At 41.6% G+C, this 20,158-nt stretch overlaps 1 protein-coding gene across 1 annotated transcript in view; it reads right to left on the bottom strand.

Annotated features, from left to right (window-relative positions):
• Window positions 1–2,137: 2,137 nt before the first annotated feature.
• Window positions 2,138–20,158, bottom strand: part of wnt5b (wingless-type MMTV integration site family, member 5b) — a 96,918-nt gene continuing 78,897 nt past the window's right edge. The window contains exons 2-5 of the mRNA XM_088923322.1: window positions 18,952–19,103; window positions 18,055–18,302; window positions 14,106–14,398; window positions 2,138–2,677 (exon numbers count right to left, since the gene is read on the bottom strand). Of these exons, the coding sequence (XP_088779448.1) occupies window positions 2,219–2,677; window positions 14,106–14,398; window positions 18,055–18,302; window positions 18,952–19,103 (1,152 nt within the window). The 3' untranslated portion in view covers window positions 2,138–2,218. The remainder of the gene's footprint in view (window positions 2,678–14,105; window positions 14,399–18,054; window positions 18,303–18,951; window positions 19,104–20,158) is intronic.

The following is a 20,158-nucleotide window of genomic DNA, read 5'->3' as shown; positions in this document are numbered from 1 at the left end:
ATATTTTAATGCTAGAAAACAGTGTGGCCAAACAAATTGGCACATTTATGTGTGTTATTATGTAAATACCTGATCTTTCAATTCTCATTTGTTTGTATGGAAGCTGGTATAGTTCAAATTAATTTATTCTAAGCCACAATAAAGTTCTGTATTTATCTCTGTATTTTAATTTGGCTCTAATTGCCAAATTACTCTGGACCCAAAAAAGTGCCACTGCATATTAAGAAAAACAACTCAACTTAAAAAATCAAAACAAGGATATTACTTTAATAATTATCTTTTTTTCAAGGTTGAGGGGGTTGGAGAAAAAAAGTACATGGTAAGTGTATAATTGTGAGACAGTAGTTCTCTGAGATATACAAAAAGATGTCATAGCCTATACTCTGTCATTAATGCATTTGGTTATAAGGGAAATTATTTACATATTTCCAGCAACAGTGAAGAGGTACAAAAGACTGTTTCCACTTTGGTCTCAGGAGCTGAGGCGATGCTGGGAATAGGATTCCCAAACACAGGGTCACTAAGGCATCTTCTTTAAATAAATAGTCACCCTGAAAAGACTCAGGCTAGAGCATTAAAAATGCAGTTCATTCATCCCAAGAGAAAAACACCACAAAATGAAACTGTGGTATTACAAAGAGCATAACAAGGGCAGGCTAGAGTCAGAGAAACACCGGTTTTCAAACTAACAGAAAACAATATATAGAAATACACTTAACGTGTGTAATTACAAAATCCATTAATGGCACAGTTTCGTTCTTTCTCAGTAAGCTATAATCATTAACATTGCAATGATTGCCATTCTTCATTAAATGCTTAAAGTTGGGCCTTTTTCTTTTAGGTGCATTTTAACATTCGCAATTTTAGTTTTTCCCAAAATAAATTTACCAATGACAATGTGTCTAGGTCTTTAAAACACTGTCAGTCTAGAACTTTTACGCACAATGCATTACACCCAGTTTCTACAAAATGAGCGAATAAATGTAATGGGCTAGTCTATAGATGATGCCTGCATTGGAATTAAATGTTGTTAAATCCATCACTCTAGAGTGCAGTTTAGAAATGACTGTATCTGACGAATTGTGGAGGAAGACAAAGACAAGAAGCTGTTAATAAAATAATTTTAGTGAGTGTAAAAAAAGTCAAATTGACATCCCCCGCCAACGTATCATTCACCTGAACACAGTGAAGTATACAACAGGCCCAAAGTTAACTTTCCAATTGAAAAGCTTCAGACAAAACACGAGCTTCAGCCAAGCAACAAACATGCTTATACTCTTATTTGACAGAGTTGTGTTCTTTTCTTCTCCAATGTTTCTAGTCCTCAGACATCCAGAGAAATGCATGTTTTGTTTAGTGAATGATTCCTCTCCTGGTCTGTGGTGTGTCAGTCATCCTCTTGGCTGGGCAGAGACTTTTGAGCAACATCAGCAGACCTGGTTTCCCCTCTGTTATCGAAGAGGAGAGAGTAAACTGGGCCCACCTGGCTAGGGGCCCTGGCATCGACAGCTCGTTGGATGAGATTAGCGTGGGGAGAGGGGGGGTAAATGAAAGTGGAGTGCTAGAGAGATACATTCTGCTTATGCAACTTTAAGTATTCCCAGTTTAGACTTAAACATAAGCAAAGAGACAGGCAGTTGGGATGAATCGAATGTAGCAGATGGAAACAGCTAACACAACAGGTGAAAAGCCTCGCCCTTGTCAGTCCCTCTTACCATGCTTCTATTCCGCTGGCAATAGGCAATGCAGCAAGGTTTGGCTGTTGCCTAAAAAACGATTATCTGGGGTGTGGCAGAATGGGTGTCTTTCTTTTCTTTTTCTTCAGAAGGAGTTCCGTAAAAGGCCTCCACAAGTCCACAAAGAAAGGTTCCCCACTCGATTTTAAGCCCTTGAAGACTCGGGATTTCGGCAGAGCAGGGTCCATGTCTGCGTGTGCGTGTAAAAGCAGGTTCAGGGTGCGCATCCCAGTTTTCCCGAACGGCACCTCCACTTAGCACAGCTTAGGCTGCTGCAGGTGTGTTGCGAACCAAAAACACACACACACACATAAAAGGAAGGGTTCCTCGTGCCTCTTCATGATAATTTCCTCTATTTTTTCTTAAAAAAGTCTTATTAAATTATCTTCTCTTTATTTACTTAAATCATATCTTGTTTTTTTTTATTTTTATTTTTTTCCTTTTTTGGCTGTAGTTACTGGTGCCCTGGCTGCCAGCCGGTTCTACTTGCAGACGAACTGGTCCACGATTTCCGTGCACTTCTTGCACTTGACGTAGCAGCACCAGTGGAACTTGCAGTGGCAGCGCTGGTACTGGTAGGTCTTGAACTGGTCGTAGCCCCGGCCGCAGCACATCAGCTCGCACCCGTCCATCCCCTCGGAGGTCTTGTTGCACAGGCGGCCCTGGGTGCCCAGGGAGCCGGTGGTCTCGTTGCGCAGGCAGTAGTCGGGGCTCTGGTCGATGTACACCAGGTCTTCGGGCGTGGGCGGGTTGAAGCGGTGGTTGACCAGCTCCAGCTTGCCCTTGCGGTTGATCTTCATCGCGGCAGCGCTGTCGTACTTCTCCTTCAGGAACTCCCCCACCCGCCGAAAGTCGGCCAGCTGGAGCCAGCAGGTCTTCAGACTGCAGGACCCCGATACGCCATGACACTTGCAGGCAACATTCGCCAGGTTATAGACTGCCTGAAAAAGATATATAGAGGGAGAGTTACAGTATGGCTTTCCCCTCCTTTTCTTTCTCCCACTTACTCTCATGCACTTACACTGCACTCATTACAGCGCTGGGGAATAATACTTTTAAAAAGTAATCCGTTACAGTTACAAGCTACTTGTGTAAGAGGTTACTTTTTAAAAATGACAATATGTTGGGGGAGAAAATACTTTGAAAAAGTCACTCATTACAGTGATCTACACTGAGTGCGTGCATATGTGCATTACCTCACAAATTCTTCTAAATTGAAAAAAGTCATCTCTAACACAAGTAATTTGTAACTGTAATGGATTACTTTTGAAAAATAACTTGCCCCAACCCTGACTAATAACAAGAAATACTAATCACATAGCTTTACCTTTTTCGTTTACTGATATGGTTGATTCTATGAGGCATTAATATCAACACAGGAAGGGGATCCCTGAGAAGCAGAAAAAGCCCGATATTTTGGTGCTAGCCAAATACATAACACCAGGCCAGGTGGAAGCACAGAGCAGTACTGAAACCACCAGCTTTCACTCAGCTGTGAACCCGAACTTTCCCACAGTGTCCAAGCTTTAAAGTCTCAGTTTCTGTTATTAAATCTCAGTAACAAAATTAAGTAATTGACGGTATTGCAAATTTTCCGAATTCTGGATTAAGCACAAAACTGTGAACTTCGTGAAAGTACTGTGTAGTTGCCATGTTGGTGCAAACTGCAGGTCTCACCGCGGGCGAGAGCGAGAGATTTTTTGCGCGAATTGCATTGTGAGGCGGCCCTTCCTGCTCACTAGTCACAGTAATGACTAATGTACTGTGATGTACAAGCGAATAAGTACAGGCTGTGCAGCAGACATTTCACCGCAGAAATATTCCAAAGGGATCTGCATGCAGAGTTGAGAAGTGGCAAACCCATCTTGAAGCGGAGAGCAATATTTTATGGATTAAAAGAGATGTAATGTATTCACAGGCCTCCTTGTTGACAATATAATAGGGCCGCTTCACCTCACCGAATGTTTTGTTGCCTTGTTCTGAATCACAGACAATGAGGGCAACATGGCGCTGTGCACACCTGGAAATTTTGTCTATTTTGTGATGTAAATTGGAGGTTTTACACATTTTTATACATATACATTTTGCTTTCAATGTGGTTTGAATTGCATTCATCAATGCCAATTCTTTCTGAAGCAGAAACATACAAATAATGTTGCTGTTCCTTCTAATCTTGTGCTCTTGGCTGTACTTTTGGGTGAGATGTTACAATAGTTCTGTCCTTCTGTTCTGTAATTTTTGGCCTCTGGGCTGGACAGAAGGTGAAATGACAAAGTTTACACACAGTCAAATGGGAGTACACTATACCTTCTAACTATATTAATCAAAGACACAAACTGGATATAAACCAAGGTTCAAAAGGTTCAAAAACTCTTTCTGGAACTTAGCAGCAGGAGGCCAGATCGCAAACACATATCAGCTGGCTTCTTTCACTCTTTTCAGATGACACAATTTCAAGACCAGGTGGCACATTTTCACAGATCTCAGCCCAATTATTCAAATGGTCTGCAAATGAAACATGTTTTTATCTATTTTTTCTTTCTAACAAAACTTTTATGTTTTCCTTTGTCCTTTCGGTGGCTAGGATTTCTCAATCCACAGTATATATTGCCAGTCCAGAATTTCAACTCAATACTAAATGTGTGGATTTGTTAACAAACTAGACTTCCTCATTCTTCAAAGAAGCTTGAGTAGAGAGCAGTGTCATCTTATTCTGCAAAGGAACGGGGGAAAGTTCATTCCATGCCGAAGTTTCCACAGCTGAAACAATTCTTTACCTTCCTTGTTGTTCGTTGTTTGAAAATAACATTTTTCTTTTCTACAGTGTAACTATAGTAAAACATTTCAAGAACAAAAAGCCTTTTTGCTCATTATTAATTGGTGCAATATAAATTAATTAAAATAATGACATATTTCAATGTTTAAAAATGTTTGCTGTTTTTCTGTCATGATGAGTTGAACATTCTGTACATTTTTATATCTCTCTTAGATCCAAACCTTACCTTTACCTGTTAAAAGAATATGTATTTAAAATTCAGGTGGGTAGCTGCGTCAGCATGCATAGGCTGCAAAGGAACAAGTAATAGGTTTATTAAAACACAACGTTTAGGCCGTGGAGCCTTCTTCAGGTGTGAGCAGGTGTGAGCTCACACCTGAAGAAGGCTCCACGGCCGAAACGTTGTGTTTTCTTTCCTCTTTATTTCAGCATGGAATAAACCTATTACTTGTATTTAAAGTTGCCAGCCGCAGTCATATTAAATGCACCACACTTTGTTTCACAGACGAACACTTCTTCCACTTATTGCACAAAGTGCTTAATTACAAGACAGCTAGTATTTTCATTTTTGTTGTCTACACGACGAAGAAAGTTTTAAAGTGCATTCGTCACCTTGGAAGTGTTACTAACTCGCCTCCTCATGGTTTGTCCCTTCTCTATTAAACAAAACCTAACAAACGAGCAGCTAAATTGTTTCGGAAAAATCTGAAGAAGATATGAATCAGAAGATTTTCAGCACAATGCAGAGACCCTTTAATGAAAAGTCTAGTTCCTTTCCAGTTTCTTCTTTCAAGTTGTATTCTGGATGGACTTGATTTATCCATTTTAGGACTTCATTGGGAGGACTGAAGCACTGCTTCAGTAAGTCCCTTAGTCAATAAGAGTACTAGGTAAAAAAAGCAAATGCATTTCTTGGGGCTTGAGGCTCATGGGGCTGGCTTGTGATAGTAATTGATACCAGACAGTTGTAATCTCCTTTTTCCTCCTCCTCTTCCAAACAACTCATTTTTCATATTCATACTCCTCTTTCTTAAGCCTATTCCTTTTGTTCCATCTGCTAGTTGATTAGAATTATTTTCAAAAATAACACAGCAACAGTAATTGGTAAGAGGTTCTTTTAAAACAGTATTACCTGCTCTTTGGTTTCTGAAAATAAATGGAAAATTCTACATTTTACTATCTGAACCAATCACAATCAGGATCACAAAAATGTGAAATTGAAGGATTTTTTTCAGATAAACAAATTACACTTAAACATAGTTTTAGTGTTTCACCTGGATTTGCAGAGAAAAACAGAGAAACAAATGTGGTGGAAAGAATGGTAGCAGATCTATTTAAACTTCCTGTAAATGTCTGAAGAGCAGTTTCTTGACTAGAGAGTGATGCAAAGCTGACACCTTCTGGCTGAAATGGTGAAACACAAAGAGCACCCTTGACTTTGGGCAACTTGCCTGTTTCTCCTCTGTCCTGGGGGAAGAAGATTTTCAGCAGGGGGGTCATATAGAGCATGTTTGACCTTTTACAAAATCATACATAAAACCAGGGGTATAAATATTTGCATCACAATACCCTAGACCGTAACAGACTTCTCCTTTAGCCAGAGTGGTTAATATGCATCCCAGAGGAAGAACACCTTGAGTTCATGTAACAAGGAAAAACCAGACTTAGGTAAGGAAGATGAGGGGAATCACTAGAAGAGATTAAGTTCCCCCAGCAAAATCATATTTCAAGAGGTTTAAAAAATTAATGTGTTTACCAATTGCCTTGCCACGGCACAAGTTTTTACCTTACATCTTTGTGCTTTACTGTGGTTCAGATGTGCTTTACTGCCCTTGTCTTAACCAAACATAGCTACTATAAAGGGCTCTGATCCAGTTCTTTATTCATTTTGGGATTTAATTTTTATTAGGAAGACTCAATCAGTGTCCTTATTAAGTCATAACACAGATAATGCTCAAGGACCTTTATTTATCAGCTGAGAATTGAACTTGCAAATAATAAGACAAGTCTTTGTTGGGTTTAAAACAAAATTTCACTCAATCCATCTGCATTTAAGCTACATTCATTTTGTAAAAAGTGGAGTTTCTCGGCTACATGACATCTGCACATTTACAGTGCAGCTAAATTGAGATTTTAAACGGCAAACAAACATTTGGTCACCTTTCTCCAAATGATTTCACTCCTCTTGTTTTTTTCTTACTGCATACACAGCGACTTGCTTCTACAATTCTACAGGATTATTTTGTTTCTTCCGTTCAGATCAGTGAATTTAAATGACCCAATGATTTTTCAAACCCTAAAGCAAACAGGATCTGATATCTGTATGGAATGATGCCACCAGCCAGGCTATTAGTAAAACAAACAGCTATAGCCTCTGCATGTCGGCTTTTCACTGCCAAAGACAGGAAGAAATCCATCACAGAGTAAAACAACAAATATGAGTCTGACCCACATGCCCTGCACAGTAGAGGGATGGGCCACATGGTAATACTCTCTCATATTAACATACCAATAGGAATTACGTTAGAGATCAGAATATTAAAGCACTTTTTAAATAGAACTTCTTAAGCGTCCCAAGAGCCCACAATCTATTGTGCTTGAGCCAGAATGTATCCATCTTTTCAAAACTAATGTGCAGTATTTCTTGTGCTCTGCTTTGCACAGTTAGGAAGTAAATGAGAGTAGTTTCTGTGAGGAAATGCGAGTGGGAGTCACACTAGACCCTCTACTGTTGTTTCTCGATCACACCCGCATAACTATAAACCCTTCACAGAGGAGATCACTGTAGTTCGCACAAGGGACATGGACTGTGATAGCATCTATTGAAACTGCCATGTCTAATTTTTATTTTTTATTTTTTTCCATTGAGTGGTCGTTTAACCTTTAAAACTAATTAGAGGATGCAACTTTTCCACCTTGTAGTCTGATCACAGCGGATCTCAGAAGCAAAGTCAGGCTGGTCAGTAAGGTGACCTACTAGGAAAAAAGATCATTGATATGGTGGTATTGATGAACCATCTGGCACTCTTCCATCTTCTCTTTTCCAAACCAATGCTCCAGTATGGTGGCCAGACTGTACTGGAGGATGTGATGCTCTTTGGATACGACCCCAAAACAAGGTGCTATTGACTTGGTTCCCACCACCATGGCAGAGTGGGGATGTTAATACCAGCGTTGTGAACAATTTTTTTTCCTGCTGTGTACAGGCTGACCCTCCTAAAAATTCTATTGCTACAATTCTTAATCCTGTATATTCTTATTAGCTCTGGCATAAGGTATAAATGTTTCAGTCTGGTCAATTAGTGGAGTTACAGTTGCATGCTCAAGACATGATTGATTGGATGAAGTGGTGAGTATGTTAATAAATATTACTTGCTTGCCCTTTGCATACATAATTATAATTATCCCATGTCCCTTATACCATGATAGCTTTTGGGTCATTTACAAATAGGCAAATGGTTCTTGTCTCTGAATCTAAATACTTAGCGTCACCACATTGCTTGAATGATTGCCAAGACCAACTGTCCACAAAGCACTCCCCTCAGAAATTGCAGAGCAGATCCAGAAGTGCTTAGATCTTTTTTTTTTGCACTGACACCTCTAATGTCATTATGTTAACAGAGCATCATTTTCTATTGTTCCAAGTAATCCAGAACAAGCACTTAAAATCCAGCTGTCAGTACCGCACATCTACTAACAATGAAAGTGAGCTGCATTTTGTATCGCTGCCCACGTGTAAAATTAAATGGATTCAACAGAAGCCTACAAACAGTAACAACGGGAGGAAGCATACTCTAGCTGTGTGAGGCTGAAAATGACTTGCGACCGGTAGACTAAATGTCATCTCAGTCTGCTACACCATGGCATTGTTTATATATCAGAGAAATGCACACAAATTGATTAAGTGAATTTCTTCAAGCTTCCTACCATTTCTTCATAGCTGAACAGATGGTAACATGTCGTGTTAAAGCAGTAGATTGGACTCGCTTCCCTGTACTTTTGCAGACAATGACTGGTTTTGTTGACAGTTGCCGTGCTGAAGACAGACAGACGTTATCTCACTCTGTGCCCCACACAACCCCACACTCCCCTCGCAGCTGCGGAGAAGCCTTTGTTTCTCAGAGGAGCCGAAGTGAGCCTTCCTGAGGGCATCGGTGGTCCACACACATGGCCAAAGCACATCAAAGCTCTCTCTTTAAAAAAAGGGGAGCCAACTGAGGCCTCTTCTCCAGGTCGCACCTCAGAGCAGACGAGTCCTCTGGGCGAGCGCATTGCCGCAGGGCTCTTGGCAACTTGAAACAACACATTCCACCGTGCTGTGCTCCAGTACTACAGAGTGTCATCGACACCTACAATGATCTGGGCCACTAATTCATTGTGTAGTGTCAACACATCACCTCACAGAGCCACAGAGCAGTGGCTTTGTTTCTCTTGAGTGCATTTCTGATTGTATTGTGCCGGACAAGTTTGATAAAAATCTTTATTTTGTTTCATCGGTCAATAATATGGATACCTCTGCAAAGGAACAGGTAAAGGTTTATTCCATGCTGAAAAGAAAAGAGATCCAACATTTCAGCTGTAGAGCCTTATTCGTACCTGAAGACCTCCCAGCATGAATTTCAGCATGGAATAAACGTTTACCTGTTCTTTAGCAGGCTATGCATGATGATGCAGCTCCCTGCTTGAACTTCTGTATATATATATATCCATCCATTAAAACGGCATTATCCAATACAGGGTCACAGGGGAGCCGGAGCCTATTCTGGCAAGCAATAGGCACAAGTCAGCATACGTGTTGGATGGGACGCCAGTCCATCACTGATAATATAGTTATATTTCTTTATACAGAGTTACATTTCGTTCTACTCGCAGAGTAAAAGGCACCCGATGAGTTATGTACTCCGTGCGATACTTTAATTTTTATTAAGGTTTGTTTTTATTTTCCAACCCATTAAGTGTGCCTGCTACAGAAATTAATAACAGAGGAATATCAGGAAGTTTGCAAATGATAGGGGGAACCTCGGGTTAAACAAGGCTTCACCTGGTCTGCCAATTACATACACAAAATATCTGTTTACCCTACGAGTAAGTCGGACAGATACAGTATATCTTACCGATTAAAAGAATTATACAGTGCCTGCAGGTATAAGCAGTTTCAGTAGTCTCAACTACAGATAAGAAACAAGGGGTCATTGTTCTTATGTTAACACAGAGCTAATAGAAGGCTAAAAAGTCTTCAGTTTTTATGTTTTTTCTAGAACCTTAATGACCAAAGTTAAGTAATTATTTGCTTAACTAGACACATGAGCCCTATTTCCAAGGTCACGGGGTCAAAGGGCGTAGATGGTTTATAGAGACCAATCAAACCTGCTGGTCTGTGACCATTGAGGACCAGACCTTGACCCACAAAGCGCAAAGCTTTTTCCTACATTTTGGATTTCTGTCCACTCCACGTGTTTTTACGATGCCTTTGTAGTCTCATCATCCAACATTACAAATCAAAAGATTTTCGCTGGGAGTTTTATGCGATTTTAAACAGTGCCAAGCGACGCATGACAGAATGAGAATCCTTTGGGATTAAAGGAAGATCACTGGTGCCAATTTGGAGGACAGAAAGGGGGCTTGGATTGCAACGGAGTTCATAAAATGTTTAGTTCAGGAGGTCATCAGGAGCTGTTAGGGCATGACTCAGCATTCACCAGCAGATATCAATATCGCAATTACAGAAAGATGTATAACATTACTAGACACCTGAAGAAGGCTCCACGGCTGAAACGTTGTGTTTTCTTTCTTCTCTTTTCAGCCTGGAATAAACCTATTACTTGTTCCTTAACATTACTGACATTAGATATATGTTATATATAACATTATATATAACCGAGTGCTCTCTACTCTCATTGTACTGTCCTTAATTCATTTCAGGCCTTTGAAAGACTTTCAGACTTTTTAAAGTAGCAGCTAATCTTAAAGCATTGACAGGACAACTTTCAAAGCATTATTTCAAAGCATTAGCAGGGAAATTCTGCAATTTCCCTCACGGGATCAATAAAGTATCTACCTATCTGTTATGCTTCAGTGATTTTTATCTCTTTGTGAATAAAGGCCATTTCAAATCTGTCCCTGGGTTGCTCAATTTATTGAGTTTCTCCCCAACTATCTTGTCTCTGCTTGCTTGATTGGCATCCTCAGATGTTTAGAATTGTTTTCAACAAATTAGGAGCACGCTCAGCTCTGGAGTAAAATGTTTTGAAAATCCCCCCTGTGAAAGCATGAACCGCGCATTAAGCCTTTAATGACACTGATCCTCTCCTGTTCGCTGTCATCTTGGCGACAGTGTTACTTATTTGGACTTTCTGTGCATATGGGTTATTAGCTTGAGAAAATGATTCTGTCTCAAGGTATGCTGGAATTCAAGCTGAGAACACTATCCTCCCAGACACTGTGTAATTTCATATGACAGCAAAACAACCTACTGCCCCTCTACAGCTTTGCAATGAGCCCAGCAAAGGGATGGGTGTATTTTTTTGCACAGTATCTTTGTAAGGTTTGCTCTAATATCTCATAGCAGTTCAGGAATTTAAGCACCATTTAACAGAACAGCACCAGGACATACTCGCTCAGGTTTAAGAACTAGATTCCACAGCTTTGCATTATTTAATAGCAAAGAGTCCACTTTATTGTAGTCTGTCAGCTCTTAAACTGGTCAATAGGCTTTGCAGCCTCTCAGCTACAACCTCTCGCCCTCACCTCTGAGGTACACGGCCTCCCTCTCACTGATCTCTAACCAACAGACAACAATGCCTCACGCTATCCCACCTATATTTGCCTGTGGGTTTCATTCACTGCTCTTGGGTTGTAACCCTGATGCTCAGCATTAATCCTTTCCCAGATCCCAGCAGGACTCCACTGAGAGAATCAACACAGCACCAGCACTGGGCCTTGACCTCATGACCCCAGGAACTCCAGCTGGAGCACTGTTTCCTTGAGCTTAACTGCTTCTACTCTACTTACGCCTTCCAGGTACCGCATTTGGAAAACATCGCAATCAGTAACCTGGCCACCACAGTTGCTACAAAAAAAGAATCCACAGAAAAGATCCAAAATCAATTCTAGTTTTAGACTCCTCTTTACATTAGTTGCAACTATAAAGAGACTCCAACGGAGCATGTGATCTATCTCATTCTGTGCTCACAGATCAATGGGAGCTTTGCATGAAACATGACTGGATAATCCCTAGATTTCTTCTGGTGTCACTGAGCATTACACAGCTCCCCTATAGCTTTACTGTATCGTGTAGTGAGAGCTGCTTCCCATAATCCACAGCGAACAGATAAGAAAATGTGATTTATGCAGGAACAGAATGGTACTGCCAGTGTTCTTTCATTTCACATACCCGCAGATGTTCTGAAACTTGAACCAGTTAAACACAGGAGCAAAGAGGTCTGACTTGTTAGGCATCTGGAGAGCACAATGTGCAAAGGCGTAGAACCTACACTAGCAACAGCTACAGCAATGACCTGAACAGGACTGCAGACCATCACAAACATTTCTGTAGTATTTATGAATATTAATGAACAGCAGATTTACCATTTTCTTTTATCAAATATGTTCTAGTATTAGTATCACATAGTATTTTATTAAGCATGTAAGTGGGTATGTTCTTCCTCTTAATAACAAAAAAGATTCAACTAAAGAGTGTTGTTCGGGATGAGAAGTGACAACATGCAGGACTTTTGAGTTTCACTATTGTTCCAGTAAAACATGAACTATAGTCTTTCATACCACTGACCATGCTCTTTTTGTGATGCAAATAATTTTAAAAGCTATGAAATCCCAAGCTTCATGTTTAAAAGTCCATGGCTTATACATACCCCGTACATTTTAAGAACAAAACCATGGGTGCATATTTGCATTAGAGATTCAAGTGTTTTTCACCATTTCACCTAGGAATTACTTCACATTTTGGGATGACAAGATAGTTATTAACCTATCATTAACCTAATAATTAATATTATTAACCTATTTAACAGAACTGCAAGGCAAAATTCTCTCACAGGCATTGTGACATAGTGGCGCAAGCTTGCCTTTACGAAAAACAAAGTTCATCAAATCACTTTGCAACCTCTCTGATGCATATAAACAACGTCCAGATAAAACCAAAGGCTTCCTAGGTATATTTTAGATGCACAACAAGTCAGAGGACTGGTAATTTCATTTGTGGGGTCGAGGAGTTTGGGAAAGACTTTAGGGCGCAGCTGTTTAGTCTACCTGCTGAGCCAACGGCTATGAAGATGACAGATAGACACACAAGGAGAGAGAGGCCCACCCTTCCTGGTTGATGACATACTCCCAGCGGACAATGGGGCGCCTCTGACAGGCAGAGACCAGGCCCAGGCCCGGCACAGGCTAGGTAAACAAGCCACAAACTGCACAGGACTGAGGTGTAGAGATAAGGGAGAGGAGGAGGTGAGAAGGCTAGGGAAGAAAGGAATGCATTTAGAGGCTGAAAGGGTTGTGTTAGGTATATGGCCTTTAAATAACCAAAAAAAAATGAGGCCTGTTTCAGAAAGACTAATTGGATAGCTGCTCACTACCGAGAACCCCGGCTCCAACTTCCAGGAAGTGCAGAGGCCTCTGACTGTTTTGGAAGACAATGTTTTTTGAAAAAGTATTCAAAATCTGGGGGACATGTGGAAAATGTGGAACAATTTCAAGACATGGAACCAGGAAGGAATGCTTCATTCCACTCCTGGCTGGGGTAAAGACGTGGCAAAATCAGGGGCTATGGCGCATATATGTGACTGTACTACCATTTTAATTAGCATGGACCCCCTGTGGGTCCAACAAAACAAAAAACAAATGACTCATTAAACTGTCTCTTAACATTGCCGAGGGGCAGTGAAAACCATAGTAATCAGTGTACATGTTCAGCTAAAATAAGGTAAGACATTTTTTGTCCTTGTCACAACAAAAGAGCTGAAAAATTATTTTATGTAGTATTAACTTTTTAAATGGAAGGTGAATTTTCACTGAAGGTTCATCCACCTATGCCCTTACTGAAGGCAGCTACAATGATGCCAGCCACAGACGTTCCTGCTGTGTTAATGTATACAAATGTCTTATTTTCTTATTGGTGTCCTGATTTTACTGAAACCATCCAACAATGCATTTTCTAACCATTTTATGCAATACAGGCAGCTGGGGCCCATCCTAGCTAGCAATGGTTATATCATGGAATGGGACACCAGACCATCACAGAAGCAAACACAGACATGCGCACACTCACAACCAGGGCCAATTTTTCCCAGAAGCCAATTAACCTACCAGTGTGTCTTTGGACTGGAAACCAGAGCACCACGAGGAGGCTCACGCGAACTCGGGGAGAACACGCAAACTCCACACAGACAGCACCCCCCGGGGTCCAGAATCAAATTCAGGACAACCCCTGCGTCACCCCGCCGGCTCTTTTGTGAAACCAAAATGCACAATTCGAGCTTAAAAAAAACGCGAAAGATTACAACCTTCACGCGGGACCCACAGCTGAAACGGCGATGCGGCCGTATCGGGACAAGGAGAAGGGTTGGAGTGCTCACCTGCCTCCCGGCCTCGTTGTTCTGAAGGTTCATGAGGGTGCGGGCGTGCTCCTCGGAGCCCTTGGGGTAGTTTTTCTCCCGCTCCCGCGCGTCCACAAACTCCTTGGCGAAGCGGTAGCCGTAGTTGACGTTGTCCCCGCAGCCCCCCCACAGCCAGTCGCGGGGCAGGTCCTTGGGCCGCGCGGCCCGGCTGCAGCCGCAGGTCGACAGCTCCCCCTCGCGGCAGGCCCGGCTGATGGCGTTCACCACCCCCGAGGCGCTGATGGCGTACGCGAAAGCCGTCTCTCTGCTGCCTGCGCCGAGAAAAGAGCGACACTTGAGCACCAGGGGTGGCTACGGGCACTCCCGCGTGCGGACGGCCCAGCCCTCCCGTCCAGAGCCCCACAGCCTGTCCCTTCCCACGAGTCCCCTCCCCGAGACAGAGCGCCCCCCGCAGGAGTTCCTACAGGGGTGCTCACTGTATTCGCATCTCCCAGCAAATGGCCCTTTTTGTAAAAATACCCGCAAATGGCTTGAATGGCGCTTTGGGCGTTTGATGAGAACACAATCTGTTTGGTTTTATCCCATGCTCCCTGTCGTAAAGGGTTGTGGGTGTATGAAACAGGTAACCAAGCTTTTCTTCATAAAGAAAGGGCTGGATAAGATCCTCGGGTCCCTTAACTAAAACCTACCAAATGGGCTACATGGGCAGAATGGGCTCCTTTTATCTGAACATTTTTTATGTTCTTATTATTGTAAATAAAACAACAACAACAAAAAAAAAACAAAGATTCTGTAAAGAAATATTTGATTTTGTACACTGGGTAACTTCAATGCGCCATGCAAGCTCTAAATTAAATCTCCTTGTTTACACCGCTAGGAATTTTCTTTTTTAGTCGCCGTGGGGAGCGAGAATAAAGAGGAAATGGGAATATAAACTTTCCGAAGGGCCGTCCTCCTCTGTCCCAAATGAAATGGCATGGATCTGTATCAGTTATGTAACTGGGACCTTAAGTTTGAGAGGCCCTGCGTTTGGAAATACAGCTTTTTTGTTTTTGTTTTATCAAAGCATGTGGTGCAAGGGGTTTTCCTTTTACAACTTCTGCTCGGATTCCTATCGCATTTCTTTCACGACAACCACCCATTCAGCCATTCTCTAACCACTTTATCCAATACCACTTATCCTGGCAAGCAATGGGTACAAGGCAGGAAACACCCTGGACAGGATGTCAGTCCATCACAGGGCAAACACACAGAACCAAACACAGACACATACAAACTCACACCAGGGTCAATTTTACAGAAGTCCATTAACCTACCAGCGTGTCTTTGGATTGTGGGAAGAAACCAGAACACCCAGAGGAAACCCAGATGAACATGGCCAGAACATACAAACTCCACGCAGACAGCATTCCAGGACCTGAACCCAGTTCACAACAACCAAAGTAAAAAATACTTCATGTTCCAATAACAGAAACATAATGTCAAACAAATGGGTCTGTTTCTGTTTCAGGAACTCTGCCTACCACTACTAAAAACCCAATACTCAAAGAACAGCTATATATTTTAAAATATTTTTAACAGAATTTATTTTCTAAAATGTGTTTTCCATTTCCAAGTTAATTCAGGTAGTAGTAGTGTTGGTTTTAGGAGTCTCAGTGATTGAGCTGAAATGCCTGAGAGAACTCTCGTGCAGTGATGCCATCTGGTGTTAAAGTCTTTTTTCTCTAGCAACCCAAAATAAAAAATCCAGTGCTTTTTCCAAGCCTTTCTGAAAAAAGTTCCTTAAAACTTTCCTTTAAGCGCTTTGAAATACCTTATTCTGGCGAGTTATTTTTTAAAATAATGCAATTCTTTAAGAAAACATTATTAGCTGGATCCCTTAGGATCCCTTACAATAGTTTGATAAATAAATTAGAAATAGGCGAGATAAACGCAACGGCTTTTGCAATCCATTTCGTGGCGTATAGCCATTGCAAGTATATCATCCGTCCGTCAAGAGTCAAGACAACATTCCTACACAGAACTTTCAGTGACCCCACAACCCCCGCCAATTTGAAAGACTACGAGAGGTGTGAAAGCGTGACAGGGAAAGGTAATGCGAGATTTCACCTGATATTCCTGCTTCTTTCGTTTCATTTTTTTTCATGAATAAGGGGACGGCTGAGGGGGGAGGAATATTCTCACCTGTGGCTGACACTAAGTGAAGCGAAACCAGGAATGTATAGCGCAGTTTATTAATGAGCGCCTTTCCCACCGTTAGAACCCACTCTACAAGTGTTTTTTTTCCCAAAGATTTACACACTATCAATTTTTCACATAGAGAAGATATGTATATATAATGTTGCCGCTTTGTGCATCCAGCTTGGGACTATTTCACAGCACATTGCGATGCTCCGCTAGTTGTCGTTTATTGTTTTGTAGCATCTATTCTTTTAAGATATGGAGACGGAGAAAAACGTATAGCCCTTTTGAAAAGGGTGAAAGCTGAGACAACAATTAAAAAATGAACTAGGGAATGTCTTATGACCTTAAAGTATGCCTCAAAGCTATTAACCCCAAAATACGAAAGACACTACACTTACACTATACAATTATACGAATGTTGACGTACTGCTTATGAAATAATTGTACTCTGTCTGTTAGTACTACAGGATGCACAGCATTCCCTGGAACAACGCTTCCCAACATTGACTTTCGCATTGGGTATTTCTGGGTTGTGTTATTGATGGCGAACGCTTAGGAATTCAGTCTATGCGTCCGGTCGTGGTCGTAAGAGAAGCGTCCTATAAAAGAATCAAATTACATTGTCCTTTGGTCGGAGACATCAAATAGCGCCCCGGATTTCCCGACCTCCTGACATCGTATAATTGCATTTCAAAAGAGGCCGTGGACAATAGCCAAGATCACACCTCAATATAAACCTCGCGATTGACTGCAAATAACTCCTTTGCTGTTTGTGGGGGGGAAAAAAAGAAGGAGGTGGGTTGTGCGAACTCCTTTTCCCTCCACGGTGGAGAGACCTTACACCTTGTTCTGCTAAACGGATCTCACACCCAGTTGTTGTAGGACTCACGTTTTGTCAATGGCTTATCTCGGCTGAATTTTCAAACAATACGAATCGCACTCCAGTAAACACGCCTTCGACAAAGAAATGGGGACACTGACCCGTCAAAATGCGGCTTCACGAGCAAGAGATAAAAACAAGGGAACGACTGCAGTAAAAATATTTGCTCTACATCGGGATCAGTAAATCACTATAAACCAGACGAATAATACGCTCCGTCTGTCTGCCTTGCAGTTTGGTAACTTTATTTATTATGTTATTATGCTGTAGACTGATACAGTAAATCTTACTGTTTAGTTATTTATATGCTGTCGAGGTGATAATGTATATGAAATGCAGTTCTTGTTTCCAAGCACGATCACCATAGTAGCCTGTAAGAGGATTTAGCGATGTATACATAAGAGTTCAGGATAATTACCTTTACACAGATTCACTTCCAAAAAAGCTCATTTTGGATTTCCGTGGTCTGAAAAGCGTGCAAAAACTTTCTCTTCGACTATTCTCTTTTTATATTTAAATACACTGTGTTGATATAATCAGAAACAAAAACGGATGTCATTTGCTTAACTATGTAAGCCCGCTTTCCAAGAACAGGGAACCTAAATAGTTGACTTAATAGTCTAATGTTCCAAGCAGAACCTTTTCCAAATTCTGTTTAATATCTAGGTGCATTTTAAAGCTAAACGCGGGAACGCCTCAGTGTTCTTCAAAGCATTCTAATATTTATAAGTAATTTCATTTAAACAACATTTCAAAATGATTTACAGTTTATAATGCAGTCTGTTTTAGAGAGAACCTCAAGATTCATTTGGCATGCGACAAATATTGCTCCATGTGGAGAGTCAACAGGACCAACCAATTAGGATCACCAAAAACGTAAAAGCAAATAAACAGGTGTCCTACCTATTTGCATTACCCGGCCGAAGACTGACGTGTTGTCCACTGTGCTGCAGTTCCACCTCCGTTGTCGAAACTGGTATTGGCATTCCTTGATACCTGTCTTTGCTCCTTCACCTATATAAACCATATGGTCCTGATACAGTTGACACAGCTTCCTCTGGCCTTGGGACAGTCCAGTCAACTGACTGCACAGAGGTTGAGCACCTATAATGTACATCTCTGGCCTCTGAATAGGGTTCATCGCTAAAGACCTGAAATAAGAAAAACCGGGGTTACATACAAAACCCACCTTCGATGTCTGAATTCCAGCAACTAATCCGTAGAAAACGGAGTATCTAGAAACCATTGTTGCTGCACCTCATTAAATAAAAGGCACAGTTATATAATTTGCATTGCGCTGTGAAGCGTCTTTTAAAAAAATCTATTGCATTTGGTTATATATTGACCAAATAAAGTAAACGTCGTCAACTCACTGGCGTATTTAAAAAACCATTGAACACCACTCTGAACGAACTCCCTTTACGCGCATCGTTTAGCAAACAAAGGCTTCAACAAGAAATTGTTCAGATGCTCTCAAGAAAACTAAGCAATATTCATCCACAGACGCTGGCTATACATAGCCATAGTCCTACCAAATTAATATTTATATCAGGTGGCAACATCTTCAAATAAGTAATTTGGTTTAAGTATGAAAACATTTAGTTGCAGGTTTATCGCTTTGTAAGCTGACCCCTATAGCTATTACAACGCAGATCAAGAGGATTTTTTTAACCACAAGAGTACTGTTTAAGCGTTGATTCGCTAACCATTTGTATGTCATGTTAGACCGCTTCTGTCAATATCACACTGCACGCTCCACACCGTGAATAATCACTGCCTGTTGCGGGCAGATAAACTTACCACCAAGAGTTCGCATCAACTAAGAACTGCGAGCTGCAGGTCATCAGGGCGACTGCCAACAGTAAATGTATTCCAGCCCGGGTGACCTGTCCCTGGATCATCCTGATTTTCAAGTCTCCGTGGACCAACGATCGTAATTTCAACGTGCTCTTCTGAAAATAATCCGGTAAAAAAAGAGAAAGGGGCAAAAAAAAGATGAAGCACAATAAAGAGTGGAGCAATTTATCCTTTGCTGATATCCAACATGTACACATCCAGTAGAAACAGCAAAGACTCGATATCCCTGAGAAGTGTCAAAAAAAAGTTTCCCGGCTTTCTTCCCAGTGAGTGCAAGTCCTGCACCCGTCTCTCAGGACGGAACCCGAGATTGTCGCGGAGAACCCGACTTTCAACAGGAGCCTTTATGAGAATCCATCACCTCGCCTTGATTGGTCAGAACCGCAACCCCCTCACACGCACAAGTCAACCAGAAAATACATCAAGGTTCTGCGGGGAGGGGAGAGAAAAAATTCCTGAACCCGTAGAATTGGGAGAAATGGGACGGGAGCGGAATGATGAGAGGAGCGTGACAGAATGGGTAAGATTAGGACAAGCTTCCCGACCATCTATGCCGGCGCCCTTCCTATCTGTGAATCTGATCACTTCGCCACTTACTCTACTCTGTCCTCCTCCCTCCCTCCACTTCACCCCCCACCCACCCCGCCCTTGTCTCTCTCTCTCTCTCTCTCTTTCCTGCAGACACAATGAGCCATGAGAAAAGGAGGCTAAAACCCCAGTCCCATCTCCCTGCCCTATTTGTGGGACCACCAGAGCGTTAGGAAAACACCAAATGGATAAGAACTGTGCGCTCCTCAAACATTATTTCCCGTGGTCTAAGAAGGGTGGGAACGGAGAAGTCATCATACAGCACAGTGAATTGTTTTTTTTTTCTTTTATGAATATTATATTTCAAAACGTGTATTCTGTACAATGCACTACTGACAGTAAGATGCTGGGCTGAAATTGAAGTCGTCGCACAAATTCTGCAAAGCCCTTGTCAAGCGCTTGCGCTGCTCGACGAATACTTGACATTTCCAGTCTAGATCATTTCAAACTCCAGCATTGTGTTCTACAACGCCGTCTGAGCTGCGAGCAAAAGCATTTTCGTTTTACGCAGATGTCTTAGTGTGAGCTAGGTTTTCCTGTTTCTTAGATTCATTGACAGTAA

Source organism: Atractosteus spatula, chromosome 8 (assembly GCF_055471065.1).
Source record: "Atractosteus spatula isolate fAtrSpa1 chromosome 8, fAtrSpa1.hap1, whole genome shotgun sequence".
Classification (NCBI taxonomy): Eukaryota; Metazoa; Chordata; class Actinopteri; order Semionotiformes; family Lepisosteidae; genus Atractosteus; species Atractosteus spatula.
Note: the sequence above shows the minus strand (reverse complement) of the source record. Positions and strands in the feature narration are given on the sequence as shown.